Below are 22,724 nucleotides of genomic sequence, written 5' to 3'. Positions count from 1 at the left end.
TTCACCGCGCAGCAATCTGGTGCCATGTGGAGCAGTGAACTGAATTGCTTTACAGCTTTGTGTATTTTGTACAATCTGCACGCTTTACTGTTTTTAATAAATGTCAGAAAATGTTGCCAGCTTTTTCTTTCTCTGTGCACCGGCTTCTGAATAATTAGATTTAGTGTAATTTCAGTTGGTCTAACACGTTTCTATGTATTTTAAAGGTTTGGGTTTGTGGGAGAGAAATGTCATGACATGGCCTAATTACATCGTGTGCTTTGTTGACTGGTTCATATGAATATTGTTGGTAGTTAGGATGAGCTTGTTTATAATAACGGCGAAAGCTAGGCGCCTCCAAAGAAGATTGGGCCTGGCCACGTACTATAAAAGGTTGTCACAAAATGAGGTCGGTGGAGATTTGTGAACATTCTGTAAGCACATTTGCTGTGACGGCTGTTCAAATAAACTTCCCAAATGAAAGGCTGACCGACGCGGATTCGACTCCTTTTCTTCACAACAGGTTCAGCCGGACTAACACAATAATTCAATTTTCCAACATTATGTACACGCACTAGGCCAAACAGACTGATTGCTGTCACCCAAACCTATGGAGGAGTCAGAAGTGAGAGCTGGAGATGTCCTGTGTGAAAACAGGAAGGAATCACCAACAAATCAAGCCTCCAAAGACAGCACCAGCACTTCCTGATTCCTAGTTCCCTATTCTTGCGCTTACTGAGGGATACTCGACCTAACAACTGAAAATCAACCTGCCGTTAAAAAGACCTTTTAGTGGCTGGAAAACACACACACAAAAAGACAGAACAAAGCATACAGTGTGTAGAAAATGTGTTTGGTTACTGAAAGTTGCCATCTTGTAAAGATATTCATTTTTTAAACCCTAACCCAAGTAATACATTAGGGTACATGTGAGCTCTATTTGAGCATGCTGCATTCACTTAATCATCCTCTTGATTTCTTGTGTTACACTCTCTGGCCCAAAAGCAATGTGACCCTGATTATATTATTTCAACAGAATATTGAGTAAGGATGCACGTGTATATATCTTTTGCTGTGACAGGCCGAAAATGAGGCAGGAAGGGCGTGTGTGTTGAGTGGTTTCCTCTCGAGTTGCTTGACTGATCAAAACGAGCGGAGAGTGTGAAGGGTGTGTTCTCACTGGGTTTTTGTGGTGGCACTTGTGCTAGGAGCATAAAGTTGTCTGTAGAACAACACAACTGCTGTGATGTTGTGAAGAGAGAGAAAGGAAAGCGTGCACAGTCCCCGCTGAGAGCTGTTGAGCCTGCACTCGCCTTCCTGTGGCCCCGGGCTTGAGAACCTCAGTGTGATTGCAGCTTGTCCATGTGACTCAGCTTCCGTTGCCTGCCTGCTTCCGTGAAGAGTAAAAAAAAAAGAAGGGGCATCAGTGCTTCAGTCAGAGCGGAGCAGCGCAGATGAACTTCACACTCATGAGAGCACTCTCAGCAACAGCAAGTCAACCAGCGATATGGTCAGGGGAGCAACCGTCAGTGGCTTGGGAAATCCACACCTAACCGCCAGTGTAAGTAAATGCACTGTGCACTAATCTATGACAGCAACATGCACTCATACCCCGCGAAAAGAAGAAAAAGTAATCATGTATGTAAGCATGCATTTGAGCAAGATACATAAATGTTATGCTTTGGAGCACAATGTAAACATATAGTGTACCAACGCATGAAAACAAGTCTTAAATTTGTAATGTGAGCGCTTTACTTTATCACGACTTATATGTTTATGTGTAGAAAGATCAGCTGTATGATGTTTAGGAACAGTCAGGAACTAGTTTTCTGCAAATAAATGTTTCTTCACTGCTGTTAGCAGTTGTGACAAACTGTGTTCTCCAATCTTCCACAAGCCCAGTTACTCACTGTGAACTGTGAGGACAGGCCGGGAGAAGCTGTTTCAGCAGCACAGCAGCAAAAAGAGGTGAAACGTTCAAACGTTAAAAGGTTATATTCATCACTACTATGAACCTCTATGTTAACGTGTCTGCATTCAAAAATACAGTCCAAAGGTTCCAACCGCATGTTGGGTAAGAAGGAACGCAAAATCTCCACATTCCCGGTGGGTTGAAATGAAAATGGAAAAAGCTGATTTTCTCATGAGAAAATATGTTATATTTCACTGCAACCTAAGATGGGACTTGAATTAAAAAAATTCTAAACTTATATACAAGAGAGAAAGAAACCACCTCCTACACACATAGTGTACTCCAGCAATGTGAAGATTTTAAACCTAATCCTTTGTGAACTGGACGTGTTACGCCTGTATGTGAAGCCATGCTGCTCTTGTCCATTCAGAGCTACAATAAAGTAGTGAACAGGACAAAAATCACAAAAAATGCTCAACTCAAAACGCAAGCTAGACAGTGAAGTACTTCATTTTACAGCATGAATATTTTTTTAAATGAGTTGGAAACTGATGCCCGGCTATCAAAGTTCAATTCCGTCTGTCAAGATTAGATTAGATTAGATTAGATTGTACTTTATTTATCCCACAACGGGTAAATTTACTTGTCACAGCAGCAACAACAGACATGAAACAAGAAATTTTTAAAAAAGAGAGAAAAAGTAAGTACTAAAAAGTAAAGTGACCAAAAAGTAAAGTAACCTAGTATAAATAATATTGCACATTGGGAAGTTGAAATGAATAAAATATAAATAATACGGGTGAAGAAAAATCTCTGTCTCACGATGTTGAACAACATGATCAGTGTATGCATGTGTTGTAAAGTCTGACAGCTGCCGGGATGAAGGACCTGCGGAACCTCTCCTTCTTGCACCGTGGATGTAAAGCTCTGCTGCTGAAGGAGCTGTCAAACTGCTATCCAATTCTTCTTGTCACACAGTCCACATAGCGTGAAGAAATGGATTTGAGCAGTTTTTATGCGCAGTTATGCAGTACATATCAATTTCAAGGCATAATTTCCCAATGCTAAGTTAGTCATTGCAGGAACTCCGAAGTAAGTTCAGTCATCTATCGTCAGTACAGGCCTGCACTGATCAGTCAGCACAGAACAGCTTTTTTTAATATATATATATATATATATATATATATATATATATATATATATATATATATATATATATATATATATATATATATATATATCAGTAATGTGAAAGTATAGTCGGCAGCGAGCCATCATAGAAAGTGTCATCCGTCTGTCCTGTGATTTTTCTGAACAGTGAGATGATAAGATGCCAGTCCACGGGCTCACTCGCATCCTGCTCTGCTTGTTACCCATGTGGAGAGTCCTGATACCAGTTTCAAGTTATCCACAACACGTCCCATGTCAGCTGGTAAGATGTCTTTCTTTCTCTCAGCTCTACTTAATGACAGCCAGCCAAACCATTAACGGAAACAGTGTCGGGAACAAAGGTAAAGGTTCCCAGCTTGTCCTTCGTGGAGGGTCGTAGACTTTAGGCGAGGTTCTTGCTCACGATAGGTGATAAAAGGGAAGAAAAATGCCAGAATGTTTTGATAAATAAAGGATGAAACGATGAAATATGAAACTAGTAAACTGATTGATTGTGGTAAATCAGTTCAAATAAAATCAATTATAATAACAATGAATTGTTCATTAAACTGAACGTACCATATTATAACAAAATAACAATATAAATTATGCAGTACCTAAAAGAAGACACTAAAATCATAAAACGATTAAACATCACAGGAAAGATTGAATATGTTGATATTTAGCAAACATTTAAAAATAGATATTTTCAGCTCCTGTCACATTATATAGTCATAATGTCATATTTTAGGAAGAGATAATAATAAGCCGTGATCGGTTCATTTGTGAAGCTGGCTTTGGGTGGAGGCTCTGTATCTCTTTTGCAGAAAGTAACAGTAGTTTTTGCTACTGATAAATTCATCATGTCAAGCTCTTGCTTTAATGGGTACTCGGCTGAGAATAAAAACAGAGAATTACCTGCTGTAAGGTAGATTTTGGAAACTGTTCAATCTCCACAGGAATGACACAAAATAATTCTCAGTTGCACTTTTTTTTCTGGCATCGCATAACCTAAATGCTAATATGAGCAGGCTAAAAAGCTCACAAGCACAGTGTTAACGTGGCAGTTAATGCTGACCCCAGCATCATTCCGACTGCATCTGACGTATGAAGCAAATTTCAAAGCCGTTCATTAAATGCTTGCTAACACATTTTAGCCTGACAGACCAAATTGATATGATGCTGTGCAGTGTAAATTGATATCATAGTTTCACCGAAACCCTTCTGACAGAAAGCAGACCTAATGCACAAAGGACTTATTTCACCCCCCGTGATTAATGTCCCTGGACCTGGTAAAATAGTCAATCATATGACGATGCTGTGAGGATCTTGAAATTTACACGTCATTCCAAATAGAAATCCAATTTTTTAAGTAGTTCTTAAAAGCCACAACATTATTCTCCCACCAATAGACACAGGATTCACAAACATAAATGTATGTGCTCTCATTTTCTTTACAGATGCAAAGAACGGCTCTCTGCAATGATCGCAAGTTCTCATCTGTGCCTGCAGGACTGCCTGCCAACATTGAGGAGCTTCAGCTTAACCACAATGATATTGAAACACTACGGAACAACTCTCTTCAACTTTATACCTCACTGAACACCCTGAGTTTGGCTTGTAATAGCTTGGACAGATTAGAATCAAACACTTTCAAAGACTCAAATTTGTTAGAAAGCCTAAATCTTGCAAACAACAATCTTAACATTGGCTACCAAGAAACAAGCCTTGCATTAAGAAAGCTTCCCTGTATTAGAATTCTAGATCTTTCTGAGAATAAGCTCAATAATGAAATGGTTTCCCTGCTTCTCCAAAATCTGACAGCCCTGGAGTATCTCAATCTTTCTGGAAACCTCTTGAGACGACTGGACGAGACCTCGTTCAGGGATCTCCAACAACTCAAAGACCTGGATCTCCAAAGAAACATAATCTTTGAAATCGACGGTGCCTTCGACGGCAATTCAAAACTCCAGCGGCTGAACCTGGCCTTCAACTATCTGCCTTGCCTAACTGAGTTTCACATGACCCAGCTGGTCGTCCTCAATGCCAGCCACAACTCCATAGAGTGGTTCATGTCGACACAAGAACTCAGCGACACTTTCCAGCTCGAGACGCTCGACTTGTCACATAACAAACTCTTCTTTTTCCCCTTCCTGCCCAGCCGGAGTCATTTACGGAACCTTTACTTGTCCCACAACATTCTGAGATTCTATGAACACATGGCAAACAACGTGTCGTTCCCCAACTCAACCTCAGCAGTTGAGTTCTACAATCTGCAGAAGTACAATAATAACATAACTGCTCAGTTGTGGGATGACAATCTTCATGGTGATATTTCTGCTCTGGAGATTTTAGATCTAAGAGGGAACCAGGTGGCATATTTCCCTCAAGGATTCATCCAAAAAATGCCTTCCCTGTCAAGACTTCAAATGAGCACAAACTGCCTGGAAACCTTCAATCTTACATCAGAACAGTTTTCTGGAGCCTTGTATGAGCTGGATATTAGCAACAACAGACTGAACCACATTTTAGCAGATGATACTACACTTGCTGCTCTCGGCAATTTGACATACTTTAACCTGAGCCTTAACGATCTGAAGCGGCTGCCCATCGGGCTATTTTCCTCATTGCAAAGCATCCGGTCAGTGGATCTCAGCTTTAACAACATTGACATTTGCCATTCTGATGAAGCTGAAATGAGCACACACACTCTCCCAGGTTGTGTGGATTGGAAAAACATTATTTCCCTGAGACAGATTTACCTTAAAGGATGCAGCCTTGACAGAATTCCAACCTCTGCATTCACAGGGTTGTCACTAACACACTTAGAACTGTCTGATAACCCTGGGCTCGCTGTCCAAAACTCATTACAAAGTTTGAGCAGCACGTTGCAGCATCTAGGTTTAGGGAACACGCAAATAAAAGACCTTGACTTCTCCAGTTTCCAAAGGCTGAAGTCTTTAAATCTTTCAAAGAACCATCTTCCCTATCTCCCATCTTCACTTCAAAATACTGACCTGAAAGTGCTTGACTTGAGAGACAATAGACTGTTGACTATCTCATCTGGTCAGGCTTATGCACTCGCCTCAAAGCTTCAAACCGTTTTCCTCACAGGAAATCCCTTCAACTGCTGCCAAACAGAATGGTTCAGGACATTCGAAACAACAAAGACGGTCAACATGGTTGGACAGTCCAATATCAAATGTGAGGATCTCTTCCAACTGACGCACAGAGTGGAAGACTCCCGATCATTTTTGTGTTTGGAGGCTGGGGAATCAATGCTGTGGTACATTCTGCTGTTCGTACCCGTTTGCGTTTCTTTGATAGGCATCTCCATCATTGTTCTCCTGACCTTTAAGCCCAAACTGCTGCAAAATTCGATCAAAAAGAGATATTTGAAACCTACATCTTACTGATACTTTATAAACCCTTAAGGCCAGAAGTCTGACTGAGCTGAATAACCAGTAATATCTTGAGTATTTTGTTTAGTATATTATTGACAAGTGTGGTTGAATGTACATTTGAAATAAATTCAGTTGATGCCATTGTATAACTGTCTTCAATATATATGTAAACAAAGCAGGGCTCCGTTTTTCACATTGTTTCGTGAATTGTGGTTGAACACCCAGCCCTAATTCAGTTACCGTGATGTAAAAATGTGGCCGTGTTCATGTGGGACTTGGTGTGTGTGTGTGTGTGTCAAGATATGCAGAAGTAGTGTGATGCAAACTGTTGCTATAAGCAGCAGAGGAAACATGAAATTTCCTGTTTTGCTAAGATGTGCAGCAACTGCCCAGTTCTGTATCTTAAAGAGGAGGGGTTTGCGGTTTCCTTCCCATCAGAGAGACAAAGATGCATCACCAACATGAGATTCCAGTGTGTCTCGTGATGACTTGGTTTCGTCCCATTTACTGACTCTGGTAAGCCTAATCTGCTGTGCAACTCGCATCAATGCAATATGTTCACATGTATGGCATGTAAAGACAAGCCCATCATGAAAATTACACAGAATATATGTGTGATTCTCAGCTTATCATTTGCCAAGCTTTGCATGTTATGTGTGCAGCTTCTCAGCAGTGGGTAGGCTGATAGATCAGTGCCGTACAGAGTGCCGGGGACTAACCAGAAAGTAACCAAAATACCGCTGTGGTGATGCTCAGGGTCATGGTGGTTGGAACATAAAAAGAGAAACCAGAATGAAGCTTTGTCAAAGCCTCAAAACATCATAATTATTTTAGTTTTTTTTTTTTTACACATCCATGACAATACAAGTTAGCAGTTAGTTACAATCAAAACATTTTGGGCACAAAGAAGATGAAAAAAGAGCGAAAAAGTGTAAGATGATAGAATACCTTCAAATCAGAGCAGCAGATGGTTAAAGATAGAGAATGGATGCCAGTTTATTAACAGGACGTGTCAACGGGGACTCATCCTGCTGTACTGGATGCGTTCTGAAGTCTACCATGAAGCAAAATACAACAAAATATCAGGGCGAAAACAGAGGTTTTCAGTTTCTATCAGGAAATTAGCTGCGGCTAAATTTAAACTGGAGATTTCTGGGGAACTTACTGGAGGCTAGAAATGGACTTGGAGCGATATGGTGCCGACACTGGCCTGATAACAATAAGAAGGAACTTGAAAAAACGAATTGAGGAAGGCTCTTTGCTGCCGGTCAGATTGTTGACAAGAGGAATTCAATTTGATTACTCAGCTTTCACAAAAAAATTGCAGCCCTAAACAATTTTGCAGGCGAGTTAACTATGCACTGAGTTGACTTCACAATGCATATTCTGAGCACATGTGGTACAGGAAGTTAACAGCGTATAAATGGATGCTGTTGATTATTCTTTGTAAAACAGCCCAGCTGTGCTGAAGGTGTTCATACTTGAGGTAAGTTACAGAATACAAACCTGAAAAGGCAAAGCATGGATGAGTAAAAATAGTGTTTGAGCGTGTGCTCATTCTTTCTACAGCAGCGGCCACCGATGAGTGCAAATGAGCATGGAGAAGTGAAACTGGATGTGAAGTGGTCAAATGACATTCATCCTGACAGCAGGAGGGTGTTGAGCAACACGTAAACTACAATCTAGAAAGAAACAAAAGCATAGCTGGACACAGTAAACCAGAATTAGTCAGTGACTTGCACAATGTAAAGTCGTATGAAAAAAGCTGCAGTTATAAAATCAGGATTTTATAAGAGCAGAGTTAAAGTCCAGAAAGGCTTTGGACAACCGCAAGTTGGTTTAAAGTTTTAATAGACTGGATTTGATGACTGACTTACCTGCAGTACATACATAAGACATGTATATATAGCCTAAATGTATATAAATATATATCTTCCACTGACGCCATCATTTACGCCACCATTCATGTGATAACATCGAACATGACAGGAAGTACCCGTAGCAACCCACGGGATGGTCAGGTGGGCCAGCCCCTGTCAGTTGACCTTTTATTAAACACATTACGCAAGATAAAAATCTTAAAGGGGAAGGAGAGGGTGTAAAAAAGTTGAAGACATTTAGACTGCAGCCTAAATTAGATTTTTAAAGACAGACTGTGCATACTATTGTTGACTAGTGAATTCGGCTTCTATTCAAAGCCTGTGTCCCAAGTGCATGAAGACAGCTTATTTTGCCATCAAGTACCCTACTCTGCAGCCTTTGCTACACAGTAGGCCACATTTACTACAAGTCCTGCTGCAGCTGATTAGAATGCTGAAATTTGCTCAAATTCTTTTCCCTCAAAGTCCCACCAGGAAGAATGTCAGCATTTATTCTGAAACGGACGTAAAGTTTGGGCCATGTTGGTATTAGTTGAATAATAAAGTTGACTCGCTGATCATGTCAGTTAATACCTATTACCCACGGGTTTCGACAATTGACACATAAATACCCTTAGCAAAAAGTAGTACAGCTGAAGTTCATTTTATTAAGTATGCTTGAGTATAACAAGTATAGCAAGTATACTACGGACCATGTACTTGTAGTGTACTAGAAAGTATACTAATTTAATACTTCTGACTAAATTGGAACATTTTTAAGTTTATAAGAGTATACTTTCAGTAGACATTATAAGGTAATTTTAAGTTTATAAAAGTACACTTTCAAGTATACAACAAGTACAATCATCTACATACTATTAGTGTAGGTATATAGGCCTACTTCCAGTCTACATTTTAGTTTGTTGAAGTGTACTTTAAGTATCCTTTATGACCTTAGAGTTACTAAAACTGAAAAAATACAGTTTTTTTTGCTATTTTACTAGTTGTTATAACTTAAGTATACTTGTAAGTTAGCTTAGCATATTACTTGTAGCACATTATTTATGTTTATGTTTGGCAGACGCTTTTATCTAAAGCGACTTACACTGGTAGGCGGGTAGGGTAAGGGGGTCTTTCCTAAGGAGGTAGTACCTTTAATGCCACATGAAAGGTGGCAATCTTACCACTACCCTATCCACTCCCATATTTACGTACTTGAAATATTCTTCTTGAAGTATATAAGATATAAGAAATTCTTAATTCTTAAATCAAAATCACAGGACAGAATGTTGAGAACAAGTTTGATATATTTATATAACATTTTAAAAGATATACTGCGTATTTACCTGCTTAAATCATTCTAGATATGCATTTAAAAAACAAAGAGCCTCTATGAAATCAAGTCCTCCTTTGACGAGTCAACGACTTGACCTTATTCTGTACTTGGATCAAGACAAACTAAATATTAGTACTAAAAAGTATACTAAAGTACAAGTGTAAGCTTTAGTATTAAAGTATAAGTGTAAGTCTTAATATTAATGTACTCTTAGACTTTTCTTTATACTTTTCAGTATAAGCCAAGTATACTTCATTTTACTGTTCTTAAGTATAAGAAATATAGTATATAAAAAGTAAACTTCAAGTATACTGCCTCACTTTTAGTATGAAATAAGTATACTCGTAGTAAACTTGAATAAACTACTTTTTGCTAAGGGTAGCTCTGTGTAGGGTAGCTCTCTGCATATAATCTGTTACAGATTATTGTCTGATCAGCCTGATTTAACTGCTGAAACCTGAAAAAACGACTTGTTTTCACTTCTATAAGTTGTCCTCACGCAGATTCAACCCCGACGTGAAGCTGATAACAAGTAGCTCGTATTTCTGTGTTTTTTTTCTACCTGCATTTTCTATTGCAGCTACTTCAAAGGCTCGCTCTAGAGTCTTTAAGATGCCCTGCCGAAATGGCAGATGTGTTTTTGGCAGTTGTCAACATCTGACAGAGGAGGACTTAAGAAAGAGGAAGTGCTTTTTCTCAGGCATGCTATCACTCATCTCATCATCAGTGAGAACTGGTTAAGGCTTCCTTTATATAACTAGGTGGGGTTGCTTTTAGAGTGGGAAAAAAAATAGAATTTAGAAAAAGAACCAAGTTTGGGGAAGGAGAATTGCTCTGCTGAAAAGTTCTGATCACTGCTCCTGCGTGACTTGTACCAGTAAAAGTTTTGCCTGTCAGCTCTGTGATGAGGCTTTTGTTTGGTGTCCGTTTTTCTCAAAGAGCCCAACTCTAACACAAATGAGCTCTTGGGCTTTTTGCCCCTTTTTTTTTCTTTCCTCATTAGACTCGTAAACACCAAGTGGCATTAAAGTCAGTTCAAGAGCCATCAACTGCTTACATTCAACCTTAAGTTTTGCCAGTGGTCGCATATTGGTAAATAAGAATATTGTCCGGTGAAATGAGATGAACGGGCTGCTTCTTAGTCAACAGGCAGTTTGCAAAACTCACTTCCTCTTAACCCTTCCTGCTCTTATGACAGGCACAGATAAGGCCCTCTACACTAGTTTGACCTGGATGAGAGATAAAACTGCGAGTGAAAAATAAACACTATAAATATATGTGGAAAACATCAAATAATGTAAGGCATTAGCAATATATATACACATATACCAACATACAGATTTATGTACCCTACACAAAGCCCCCGGCTAACCCATTATGTCTCCAAATGAAGAACAAATACAACACTTGATAGAAACGTTGGATTCTCTTTCTTCTGGATTCTTAGAAATCAAAATATCCGTCGGTTATTTTAATGCTTGGGAGCTCTTTGAGTCATACGTATGTTACTGTTTGTATGTGTTTTTTGATTTTCTTTTACTACTCGTTCCAAATCATTAAGCATAAGCGAGTTTAAGCCTCGTGACCATAACAGCAATGGCTTATATGTGAACCTAAAGTGCATCATTATTTCTTAAGATCTACGTTCCATCTGACATGGAGGCGCTTTACTGAGGATTGGTGGTGAAAAACAATATTAAGAGTATTCATTTCTAAGTTCGCCAAAACTTTTGTGTTTTAAATAATAATCTAAATCAGTCAGTTTGAGATTTTCCTTTTTGTTGGTTGCATTTACCCAAAGTGCACCTTTTTATGGTTCAGGTCTCAGACGGGCTTGATCACGTTGCCCTCTAGTGGTCCCCTCGGTGAGCATGAACCCCCTGCAAGAGGGCTTCATTTCCCAGCCATGAAATCTCAAAATGCCTCTTTTATTGCTTTATATATTGGTATATTTATTTTACAACGGTATGCAATCATATCAGTTACACACAAAACACAAAGCAGAGGTGTAATGATAAACTTAAATCTCCCAGAATTAGACAAAATAGTTTGGGGGGGGGGACCAACAAAAAACATCAAGTTGAAAGGCAAGTTCAGAGGAAACCAAGGCACGTTAGTAACCTCATAAAGATACATCTTTACTTTTAGGCGTTTTTTTGTTTTCTTTTTAAGAACAAAACTGGAGAAATAAATATCGGGTGCAATTCTCACCAATACACAATGTATTCACTTATTCAGACAGTAGCTATTTTCTTTTTCTGAAGTATTCAGCTAACATGATGAAGAGTTGGGTTTTGTGGGCTTCAACACAGAGAAGGCTGACCTGAGAGTCTCAATACTGCCGGCGTAGCTGCAAAGTGTAATGGAGTCGTCTGTGTCTGTGTGAGTTTAATAACTGCGTGGCTTACAGCGGGCGACAGCTTCTCTTATTCTGCCCGCCGAACGTACGCCGAGCTCGCTGTCAAATAAGGCTTCGTGCAATTGGGGCCACGAACCAACAAAAAAACTAAACAAAAAAAACTGTTAAAATACAATTCATATTTAGGATACCCGCGGCAGCTGTTGGATTTTCACTTTTAAAAATAAGACTTAAAAATAATCAGCGTCCGTCTACTCAAGTGCTTTTGTTTATTTGTTCCTTTCTTTCTTTCTTTCAAAGTAACCAAACGTGTCTTCTGTATCTCTCTACTTACAAAAAAACCTACATTGCCGGCGAGGGAATAGAGACAAAAAAAAAAAAAAAAAAAAAACTGGTATCAAAAGCATTTAGGTCACCATCTGAGTTATATGTTGTAAACAAAAAAAACAACAATCTTTTAACGTTACTGGGAGATGTTTTGGCACAAGGCTGCATGACATCGAACACAAAGGCATGGAAGCAAGTATTAGAAATGTACTGCATACAATGAGGGAACGGGTCCGTTTGCTTTCCCTTCACTCGCGTTTATTCACTCCAGCTCGAGTCTGCTGCGCGTCAGACTTCTTCTTGCAAGTAACGCTTCTCCTAAAACACCTGAATGGGACAGAAAGCGAGGCCTGTCCCTGAAACGTCGTATAAATACAAGGTCACAGCTGGGTGCACATTGCTGCAGGACGTGGGCTCGTGTGTCTCAGTTCAGTAGCTCCAGGTAGGTGATCGGCACTTTGCCCTTCTGGCTGCCTCGCTCCCCCATCAGCCAATCTGAATCCATGCCTGGAACGCTGCTGACTGTGATCACCTGGGAAGGCGAGAAGCGGAGAAGATGGATTCAGTCCGTGTTGGATCAAATGATCCATTCTCGTTTTATTATTGGGAAAAAAAAAAAAAAAAGTTGGACTCACAATGAAAACTTTTTCACATTTGAATGTGGATTACGCTTTTAAATTCTGTTGCCTCTTTAAGCAAAAGAAACTGGACAGTAAAGGAGAAGAAAAGGCAGCCGTCAGAAACAACAAATAGTGACGCTGAGTGAGTGCGTGCTGACCTCATCGGCCAGCAGGGACAGCTCGCTGCTGCTGGCGGCATCGTAGTCGTAAAGGACTCGGGCTTTGCGGCTGCCGTTGGAGCTACGCAACTCGCTGAATCCGCCCGATGCCGCGGAGCTGCCGCGGCCTGCCGACACGCTGGGGAGGGCGGTGGACACCGGTATGGTGGGCACGGAGATGCTGGCCCCGCCCGACACGGACGACTGGTTGTTGTTGGAGAATGACGAGGGAAAACTGGCGGCAGGGAGAGAAGATAAGAACAGGAAACTGAACCGCTGTACTCCGAGTCATAACAGAAGGTTGAGCGTTGCACCCTCTCATTCTGCAGGGCATCTCTTGAGTTGAAATACTAAAGGAAGTTGACATCTCTTTGACCCAATTCCATTTTTGGCAGTGTTAATCATTTTCCCTCGTTCATCTGTTCATTTGCTTGATTTTAGCAGACAAGCGTGAACACGACATCAAAGCTCGTGTGCACAGGAAGGAGCTCAGAAAATGAGAAAGTTACCCAATTTCAGCAACAAAAACAGAGTGTGACAGCGAGAGTAAATCAAACTCTTACTTTGGAACGAGTAGCTACATAATGCAGGTTCTGATGTGAGTGCTGCTCAACACACCGCCAGCGTATGTTTTGAACTGCCAGGACAAGAATATTCTGAACAGGAATGAGAGCCAACGGAGGCGTTTCACCTGCCAAGCTGCTTTTGGAGGTCCACCATGTACTGGTAACACTGTGCGTAGTACGTAGTCTGTGCCTCCACAAAATCATTCAAACAGCGTAGGTGGTGTGCCTGGTAAAGCACAAGAAAAAGAAGGAAAAAAAAAGATGAACAGAGCACCAGGGCCATCTCAGGCGAGCGTACATGTTCCTCTCAAAAAGCGAAAGCGCCACAACATCCTTTGATGTAATGCACACTTTGCGGGGCCACGTACGTGGGTGCTGCTGACGCCCTCCAGCAGCAGACGGGTGATCTCCGCTTGTCGGTCGAACTCACTCTGGGTCATCTTCAGCTCCTGCTCCGCCTGAGAAGAAGCAACATCTGATTATTTCAGAGAAACCAAATCATGGACGAGATTTTGAGACAACAAAAGACTTTCATGTCCAGAAGAAAGCGGATTTTCTATGTGGCTTAAAAAAAAAAAAAAGAAAAAAAAAAGTGAATGAATAGATGGAACTATGATCTGAAAGGGGGGGGGGGGGCCAACACGCACACTTATCAATGATTAAGAATTTGATTTGAAGTTATTTTATAATAGCATGCAGTTATAAGCTAGAATGGATGAACCCGGCATCTTTGTTGTTAAGAAAATGAAACTTTGATAACTAAATCGAGCCATTTAAGGAACATAACAGCATTACTTGTGTCGTTTATTCAGTAGCGATACTTAACATACCCAGGCCGAGCAGATAAAATACACCACAAATGAAAAAAAGAAAAGTCTGCGCTCATGACTCAGGGCTTTCATGCATTCTCTCAGCTGACCTACTGATGAAAATTTTAAGCAGGCATGGCTTTCATCCATAAGGTCACTGTGAGCGTTCATAATGGCCAAACGGGTTTGTCTCTCCTGCGTCACGAAACAAAAGTCATGTTTTAAAAAAAAATGTGTTTAGCCTACGTCACACTGGGCTGTCAGATAAATGTAAGTCAGACAAATTTAGTTTAAATTCAGATTCTTTGTTTTAGAAGTGTTTGAAAAAGCAATTAGCTCACAAATGTGTTTCAAAGTCGTTTCTAGAGTGTATAGCAGCCTCCGTAGTGCTAACTCCGACGATACTTTTTATATTAAAGAAAAATGGGAAAGGGAAAGTGGGATACAGCTCTCAGCTGAGAATTGGGAAAGTCTTTATATTCTGCAGTGGGAGACCACATGTTCTAATTCTTGGCGAGAATTTAGTTGGAAAAATCTGTCCAGATTCTTTATCACCCCCTTACAACAGCGTAAACAAATACCCAATGTAAGATGCTGGAGAGCTTGTGGACTCATTGAGGTAAACCATTTTCATGTATTTTGGGAATGCCCTGCCCTAGCAGCATATTGGCAAGACATACACACACACACATGGAAGCTGTTTTTCAGTTCAATATCCCATATAGGTTTGACACAATGTTTCTAGGAAACATTGAATTTGATGACTGGGACCACAATGATAAAAGACTACTATTGATGCTTTTAGTTGCAAGTAAAAAGGCTATTACCAGAAGATGGTTAAAACCAGATCGTCCTAAACTAACTGACTGGTTAGATGTCATTCATGATATATATGTGATGGAAAAAATGACATACTCACTAAGAATCCAGATTGAAAAATTCTCTAGAACTTGGACCAAGTGGACTGAGTATATTGCATGTATAAGAGAGGACTTTTGTTAGCTGAAGGCGTTATTTTGTTTTATCCTCTGTCTTTTTTTTCTATTTCTCTTTCTCATTATACTAACTTTTTGTAGATATACCTATTGAAATGGAATGTAAAGTGTAAGCTCCCCATGCTCATGTACTTTATCTTTATATATTTTCTTTTTTGTTTCTTTTCGTTATATAAAAATGTATATATCCATAGGCCATAAGCTGAGGATTGATTGCAGTAATGTATACATTTACTTGCCTTAATAAAAAAATATTGGCAAAAAAAAAAAAAAAGATTCTTTGTTTTTTTTAAAGCATAATGCAGTGGGTAGGGAGGCTGATGGGGCTGCACCCCCCGCACTCGTAGTTCCGACGTTTATGAATGAATGGGATTTTAATTGTTTATTTATCTTATCTGTTTATTGAAAAAACTTTTTTCTTTTTAACTTCAGACATTTTGCATTCTTTGAAAGGTTTGGCTAGAAAATTATGAATCTAAACTGCAGAAAATGAACTCAAACCAAAGGAAAAGAAAAGGGTTCATGAACATAAAACAGTGACGGCAGTGTTGTTATGATGTATTTTTTTTTATTGAGAATGCAGGAAACAGATAACGTGTTTAGAAGTGGGGGGCGGGTGGTAAAGGAGTATAACACTTGTCATGGTAGAATGTTTCCTTTTCCGCACAGTGAATTCAGAATGAGACCTGCTGGAATAATGGCGTGTTGAGATTTGCTACAAAAGCCTAATAAACATGTGGACAATGGCCTCACTGTATTGCACAATTACCAGCTTACAGTAGGGAAAAGAGCTGTGCATTATGGGAAGGTTCTTGTTTGATATGTCTACACGGGCTTTCCATGAGGTAGAACAAAGTGTAACATGGACTAGATGGAGAAAGAGATAGACAACAGCTGTTGACACTACCACCAGGGGGTTTGGGTTGTGTGTGTGTGTGTGTTCAAATCAAAGATGGCTCCAACATTCCACTCACCTCTGTCACTTCCTCTGCTCACATCTGCGGCTTTGCGTTTTAAAAAACAGTGACACAGTAGTTAGAGCTCCAGCTGCTGCTACAGCCAACACAACGCATCTCTGTTCGTGCCACATTTGGCGTGCATTCACAAAACCACACTGCAGATAGCAAGCGGGACTGTGACAAAAAGCGGCACGTCAAGTGTTTTCATTCCTCGGCTTTTATGGCAAAACCACTTCAGACATCTGTGAAACGCCACTCAGAGCGAGATGACACCATCTTTCGATTGAAGAAATTAAAATAAATGGGATGAGAATCGGTGCTGGTGTTAAACCGCTTGTGTTTCAGTGTCACTTTCCTTTTGCGCGAGCAAACGTGTTTACAAACAAGGTTTGTCGAGACTGAACTCAAGCTGCTTTCCCATTGGGTGGAAAACAGCCTGCATATATAACCCACCCACCCACCCTTCCCCCCCGGGTGCATTTGTCCCAGAAGGATTTTACTCATCATCATCTTAAGACTTTGTTGTCAGAGGAACAGTTTCAGCTGGGAAGAGCAAACAAAGTCAGACTTTTTGGACCAATTAAATCCTTTCTGCAGCTTAAACATGATGGAGGCGGACATCACAGTGAGATTCCAGCGGCGCACGAAAAGGGAACTCTATTGCTTCCCATAGTTGCTCATGTGACTACACAGAAGTCTCAAGAAAGATCCGGACAACCCCATGTTGTGAAACTTAGAGTGTAAGTTATACTTGTGTGACTTTAGATGGAGGAGACGCACTAATAGCCCCCCCCCCCCACCCGAGAGACAGGAACTCAAAGCTGGATATAAGTAAACATATCAAACCAAGAAAAACCCCAGCCAGACGGAAAAAAATAAAAATAAAATCACAATTCAGCTCTGAAAATATAGTGCAAATAGTTTTCCTGTGCGTGTACTCACCGCAGCTCGAGCATCAGACATCCGGGCCTTTTTCACCCGGGTTTTAGCTGCATCCAGGTCCAGGCGTTTGACCTGCAGAAGCTTCCGCTCTTTCTGGACACAAATCCCAACATAACAAAATCCTCAGAGATACAATCCTCACTCTAAACATTAGAAAAAGGCTCATATCAGGTGAGTTTTGTCGTTCATTGTTTTCATCAGGGCAATTATGAAAGGGCGAGTTTAAAACATTTGATTCAAGTGTCTTAAGTTGAAAGCTGAAAAAAAATGAATGCATTTAAAAAAAATAAAAAACATTCTCCAGATCATTTTTGCGACATTTTGTTGTTCAGGTTGCTGTGTCAACCGAGCACAGCACCGAGGGATTTCTATACACAAACACTACAAGCGGTGTGAATAACCAGTTTTCCACTGGCAGGTTTTATAGATGTTCTCTTCATCAGAATTTCCTGGACTGACAGAATCCTCTTCTGTGCTCTCTCTCAACTGACTTTGCCTTCATTTATGCTCGTTCAGATGTTCGTGAAAGAATTTCTACTCATGTGACATGAATTAAATGTGTTCCAATTATATTCCAGAGTCCGTGAGGCGCAGTGTGTAAAGTCCCCTGTTGTGTCTCTTAGGGAGAGTCACTGTGGCTCAACCTGCTTACACCCTGCAGATGTTGGTGTTGGGGATCAGTTCTAGAAGAAAAAGTGTCACTGCTTTGTAGCGGGCAGTCCAACTCACCAGGATGGTTTTGAAGTCCCCCTCCAGAAAATTTCGGAAAGGTGTTAGGAAGTTGATGGCGGCACCCTGGATGAACTCCCGCTCCGCCCCACCGATCTGCTTCTGCGTCTCGCCGCATTTTATCAGAGCGTTTCCTGTAATGGTCAGCAGCAGGAACAAGAGTTCATCTTTTATACAACACAGGGGAGAAGGCCGTACACTGTGGCAAGGCCTCGACACGTCAGTGTTGAAGACACAAACACCTAGAGCCACATTTCAGAAACTTGCCACCTTGTGCATCCCATATTAAATGTTTGGTCACAATAGTAATAACAGTCGGGACTTGCTTTGTGGAAAAAAAACAAGTTATACACAAGTTATTATTGTGTTTTTGTAAGGACCCCCTGGAAAATTAGATGATGCATCTCAAGGGGCTATCCTTGAAATAAATAAATAAACCTATTGGCTACAGTATGTCTGACCCTGAAAAGAAAAAGCAAACACACCACATTCTGGTGCTTCTAACTTTCACTGAGGGATTCCATAATACATGTCGCTACATGTAACTCCATGGCCTTTTAACTACTTGTCTGGTGATTGTGTCAGATGATGCTCTGGTTAGAAAATAAGGATTTTATTAGAGCAGAGCGACAGTTGATAAAAACTTTAGGCTGCTGTGAGTTGACGCGCCATCTTTGCTGGCTGACTTTCAGTCACAGTTTCTGACACGTCTGACAAAAGTAACAGATAAATATGTGAATGAAAGCAGCTTTATTGGAAACTCGGCTGTATCAATGTACACTTTCAATCCTTCCTTGTACTCATCTAGTCTTCACTTACAACATAAGCTGGGACATTGCTGCAGAAAGCGCTTTAAAGAGAATTGTTTAGTTTCTTCCTGTAATGCACCTTGAGATGGCTTGTTGCCTGTAAACAAAGTAAAATTGAATTGGATGAATACAGATCCTGAGGACTTCTACATAGTCCTGTTGGAAAAAAAGTCAATAAAAGCTCTGCACACGACTGAGGAATGAGATGGTAAAGGCCGACAACGGCAGAGGATGTTACAGATAATTAAAATCATAACAGAGGAGTGCTAGAATGCAAAGCTACCATTTTCTGCTTGTTCTCCCTCAGACAAAACTTTAAATCAAGCTAAGAAGCTTTCAGCCTTTTTATTTGTTGTATAAACTGAGGAGCTTTACGGGGGAGGATTTTTGTTTGTCAAGCAGCTATTCTGACTTGCAGAGTTCCAGCCACCTTTGAAGATTTACACAGCTTTCCCTACCTATATAGATTACTTTAGCAAAATAAACTCTTGGGTAGTTGTCAGCAGTATGTGAGGTATTTCCGCGTAACACTCACCATAGGCAGTTCCTGGACCAAATTCATTTCCTGACTCAATCATGGAATCGCCCAACAACTCATGGTTGTTCATCCGCGTGGGGGCTTTTTTCTCCAGTTTCTCATACAGGAATTCTTCAAGTCGAACATCTGAAAGATTGGAACAGGAAAACTCAATTAGAAAGTCATAAGACCAACGTGAGGGAGCCAAGTGCAGGGAGCGACATCAGAACTGGTCCAAGGAACAGCCTGCTTGAATGCTTTCATACCAATACAGATGCTTTCATAATGTTAAATGTTAAATCACAACATTCCTCTGCTGGCTCCGATTCGGTTTGTTTCATGTCACAACACCACGCGAAGGAGCGGAGACAATCCTCTGGAGCCAGGTTATCTGCGGTGAGTTTTCTGTTAACACAGAGCAAGTAGAGCAGATCATGTCCGCCGTGTCAGAGACGCAGAGCTACACAAGAGCTGCGTTCACCAGATGGTCCGCCTGTGTTTGTTGTGCCTGTGCCGACGTTGGGCTGCAGCGGTGTGGCATCATGGTGTGAACTGAGGAGGATGCACAGCTGAGCTCACACACTTCACAGACACCCGACTTCACGGTGTACGTCAAACACGTCTCTGAGAGGTGAGGGTTTTTGTGAAAGACCCTTAGTGGAAAGGAATATACACAGCGCCTAACAGCAGGCATTTCTAGGGTGCTCGCCGGCACAGCATGAGCTGGTGCTGGAAGTAATGCATTCGAACAAGCCCCTCAAATTCCAGAGTAAATGTTACTCGTATTCTGGTTTCCAAAGAGCTGGTTGCCACGATAAAGGACCTTTGATTATATTCAGTTTTGTTGTTTATGTTGTCACTTGTCATGACAATTCAAATAGAACTACTCAAGAGGTATGCCAGGGGCATGATGTCTGCACAATGGCAAATGTGGTTAACAGACTTTCTTAACATTGATGGGGTGCCATCAGCATCGGTACCATCAGTCTGTTCAAGTTCATTAAATTAAAACAAACCGAAAAAAAAAAGAAAAAAAAAGCGGTCTTACTTGGGTTGGGCTGTAGTAAGACTTCTGTCTGCTTCATAATCCTTTCTGTCCACTGCTTGGTGTTTTCAGCTCTGACCAACAGGTTCTCCAAATGGGCATCCAACTCTGTCTTCTCAGCCTGGCCAAGTTTCTCTTCTGTAAACTGAAAGGGAAAATTATTACTTTGTGTAGGTTTAGCTTTCTGTTATTTCCATGATTCAAAATAAGATACGCATATCAGGCTGAGGTGCCATGTCCGCATGTGGACGGACTGGCTAGTAACTACAAAGGTTAACGTTATCTGCCGAGCTGCAGTTGATAGCTTTGTTTTAAAGGGTTCTGAGGCCTGCAGTGACGGTTATGTGGAACAACCACAGTAATGTTGCTTGTGCTTAAAAACGGAGATCTCATTGTTTAGAAACGCTTTACAGTGTAACGACGGCTAAGGTGGTGGTTTATATGATTACTCTCTGGTGACAACGGGCTGCTAGCTACACAAAAACCGCCGAGGTAAAATTAGCTGCTTAGCATGCGAGCTAACGCTACCTAACTGGTTAAGCTAGCTGCTAAAGTTGGTTAGCAACAACTTCCACCGTGTAGACGGTTAAACTTACTTGTACTGCGCGGCTCAGGAAAGTGCCGGCGTCTGCGGCGAGCCGCTTCACGTTAAAATCCATGGCAAAGAGGTGAAAAAGGAACTCTTAATATAACAACTGGCTTGTCTCACACCCAAACTGCCATCCCTACGGAAAATGTCATTGAAGCAACTTTTTGTCTGAGTTCCACCCAGCTGTTGATTCGGACAAAGATAGTATACTCCAAGATACTTCCCATCCTCAAGCAATTCTGACAGCTGCGACGGAGTCTGGCGCATGCGCGTGATGCTTACGATGGCAATATCAAACGTGTAATTAACATAAGAAAACGTTTTTTTTTTTAAATACGTGTCACAATAATAAAATATACTGTAACATTTACTATATTTTAATCGTACAAGCATCTGAAAACGTTAAATTTCTGACACACTGACCACAGTCAAACGTGACACAATTAATTAAAGCAAAACGAACACGGTAGTAGGTGGGACATTTTTCTCTTGCTTCTCATGTTTATTTTTTTCTTCAACTAATCTTCTGTTGCACTCACGTCACGCGGAAATATTGGAGTCACATTCTAAACGTACGGTCTTTGATGATGAACTGACCAAGAAGGATTGACAGTCAGTGAGATTTGTGAAAAACTCCAAAATAGCAGCATAAGCCATGGGGGGGGGGGGGGGTTCTTTTAAAAGTGGTGTAAAACGAGTGTACATGCGAAGACAACACATTTCCTCTAAATTTCATGTTAAACGTTTTGAGAAAATTTAGCAATGGTCTAGGAAAGAAGTGACAAAAAAAGGAGGGGGGAGAAACCTGCAAATTGGAACTTTCACGAATGTGTGCTGTTTTTGAGGGTACAATAGTTTAAAGTTAAACCACACATTGACATTACTTTCGCATTTAGAAATATCCGCTGACCTGAACCCTGAAACTTACCTTCTCTTCATGTTTTGTTGACACCTGTCATGGCAAATTCTGCATTTTGTTTTTGATTTACTTATTGTATGACATGTCATTCCGGTGGAAGGGGTTAGTAGTATCCAAGTAAATCTGTTTTTTTTTAACAGGGTTATAGTCTCTTCAGGCCCCCCCTGCACAAGGGGCCTGACACACGACACTGCGATGTTGTTTGTCTGAGATCTACATATTTACACTTTACCCTGATAAAGAAGTTGAGTTTGGCACATTCTGGAAAAAGAAAAACACCCGCAAGGTCTGGTTGTGATTATGGCAGACTGAGCCTGCTACCTGCTGGGTGGGAGGAAGTCAGGCGGAGGGAGACTTCCCCTCTGTACGCTTCCAACACACTGTCAGCGGCAGCCTTTCCACTCATCTAAACAGTGGTTCAGAGCCCTCCTGTGATTCATTTTAACTGCTCAACTGCAACTTTTTTTGTTGCTGTTACACAGAGCTTTCTGTTTTGGGTTAATGTAAAAGGCCAGCACCAGTTTACATAAAGATATTGATTTACATGGTTATCCACGAAATGTTTCAGAGTTTGAATGTTTCACTTTAATCATTTTTCAACAAGTAGACCATAAAAGCAGCTGAGTAGGTTACACATTGCTTTTTTTCTTTTTATGTAACCACAGAATGTCAACGCTATAAAGGCTCCAGTGATGCTTTTTGCTTGGCTAACTGTTAGAAGTGTCGGGATGGATGCTTGCTT

At 40.7% G+C, this 22,724-nt stretch overlaps 2 protein-coding genes across 3 annotated transcripts; one reads left to right on the top strand and one right to left on the bottom strand.

Moving 5' to 3' along the window:
* The first annotated feature begins 1,192 nt into the window (after window positions 1-1,192).
* Window positions 1,193-6,593, top strand: nrros (negative regulator of reactive oxygen species). Of its 2 annotated transcripts, XM_075452768.1 has the most exons (4): window positions 1,193-1,540; window positions 1,877-1,947; window positions 3,210-3,323; window positions 4,501-6,593. In XM_075452768.1, exons 3-4 carry the CDS (start codon window positions 3,222-3,224, stop codon window positions 6,454-6,456), a joined length of 2,058 nt encoding a protein of 685 aa, XP_075308883.1. In that variant the 5' UTR covers window positions 1,193-1,540; window positions 1,877-1,947; window positions 3,210-3,221; the 3' UTR covers window positions 6,457-6,593. The 2 variants fall into 2 exon arrangements, with proteins under 2 accessions (XP_075308883.1, XP_075308882.1); XM_075452767.1 differs by lacking the exon at window positions 1,877-1,947.
* A 4,972-nt stretch (window positions 6,594-11,565) lies between these two features.
* Window positions 11,566-21,266, bottom strand: sh3glb1a (SH3-domain GRB2-like endophilin B1a). The gene is made up of 9 exons (XM_075452084.1): window positions 21,071-21,266; window positions 20,478-20,619; window positions 19,448-19,576; window positions 18,104-18,237; window positions 17,375-17,467; window positions 14,038-14,127; window positions 13,795-13,895; window positions 13,104-13,338; window positions 11,566-12,857 (listed from the first exon to the last, which is right to left on the bottom strand). Exons 1-9 carry the CDS (start codon window positions 21,131-21,133, stop codon window positions 12,750-12,752), a joined length of 1,095 nt encoding a protein of 364 aa, XP_075308199.1. The 5' UTR covers window positions 21,134-21,266; the 3' UTR covers window positions 11,566-12,749.
* Between the last annotated feature and the right edge of the window lie 1,458 nt (window positions 21,267-22,724).

The sequence above is a fragment of the Odontesthes bonariensis genome, chromosome 20 (assembly GCF_027942865.1).
Source record: "Odontesthes bonariensis isolate fOdoBon6 chromosome 20, fOdoBon6.hap1, whole genome shotgun sequence".
NCBI lineage: Eukaryota > Metazoa > Chordata > Actinopteri > Atheriniformes > Atherinopsidae > Odontesthes > Odontesthes bonariensis.
This window is presented reverse-complemented; position numbering and strand designations above follow the sequence as displayed.